Source organism: Opisthorchis viverrini (assembly GCF_000715545.1).
Source record: "Opisthorchis viverrini unplaced genomic scaffold opera_v5_30, whole genome shotgun sequence".
NCBI classification, from domain to species: domain Eukaryota; kingdom Metazoa; phylum Platyhelminthes; class Trematoda; order Opisthorchiida; family Opisthorchiidae; genus Opisthorchis; species Opisthorchis viverrini.
The window spans coordinates 2,151,069-2,151,319 of NW_008751686.1; the positions used below are offsets into that span (position 1 = coordinate 2,151,069).

The 251-nt window shown below is 51.4% G+C and overlaps 1 protein-coding gene across 1 annotated transcript in view; it reads right to left on the reverse strand.

The window, feature by feature from the left end:
* T265_02477 (hypothetical protein) overlaps positions 1-251 on the reverse strand; it is a gene marked incomplete at both ends in the record, with an annotated part of 19,974 nt that overhangs the window by 19,063 nt on the left and 660 nt on the right. The window contains one exon of the mRNA XM_009166726.1: positions 32-161. Within this exon, the coding sequence (XP_009164990.1) occupies positions 32-161 (130 nt within the window). The remainder of the gene's footprint in view (positions 1-31; positions 162-251) is intronic.

Here is a 251-nt window from a genome sequence, read left to right on the forward strand (position 1 = left end):
CAGCAGTCCAGCTGGCCTCCTGCAACACAACCAGTGGAGGTAAAGCATGTGGGCGAATGGAATGTAAACCTTGATCGCCCTTCAGAAGAAGAAATAGGGTACGAAATAGCCGTACTGAAACGTGAGAAGGCACCAGGACCGGAGGGTCTGTATCCAGCCCTCTTCAAAGAAGGCGGAAAATCCCTGGTGACTCACCTGACAAAGCTTATTGATGCCATATGGGACGAAGAGAAAGTGCCTGCAGAATGGGG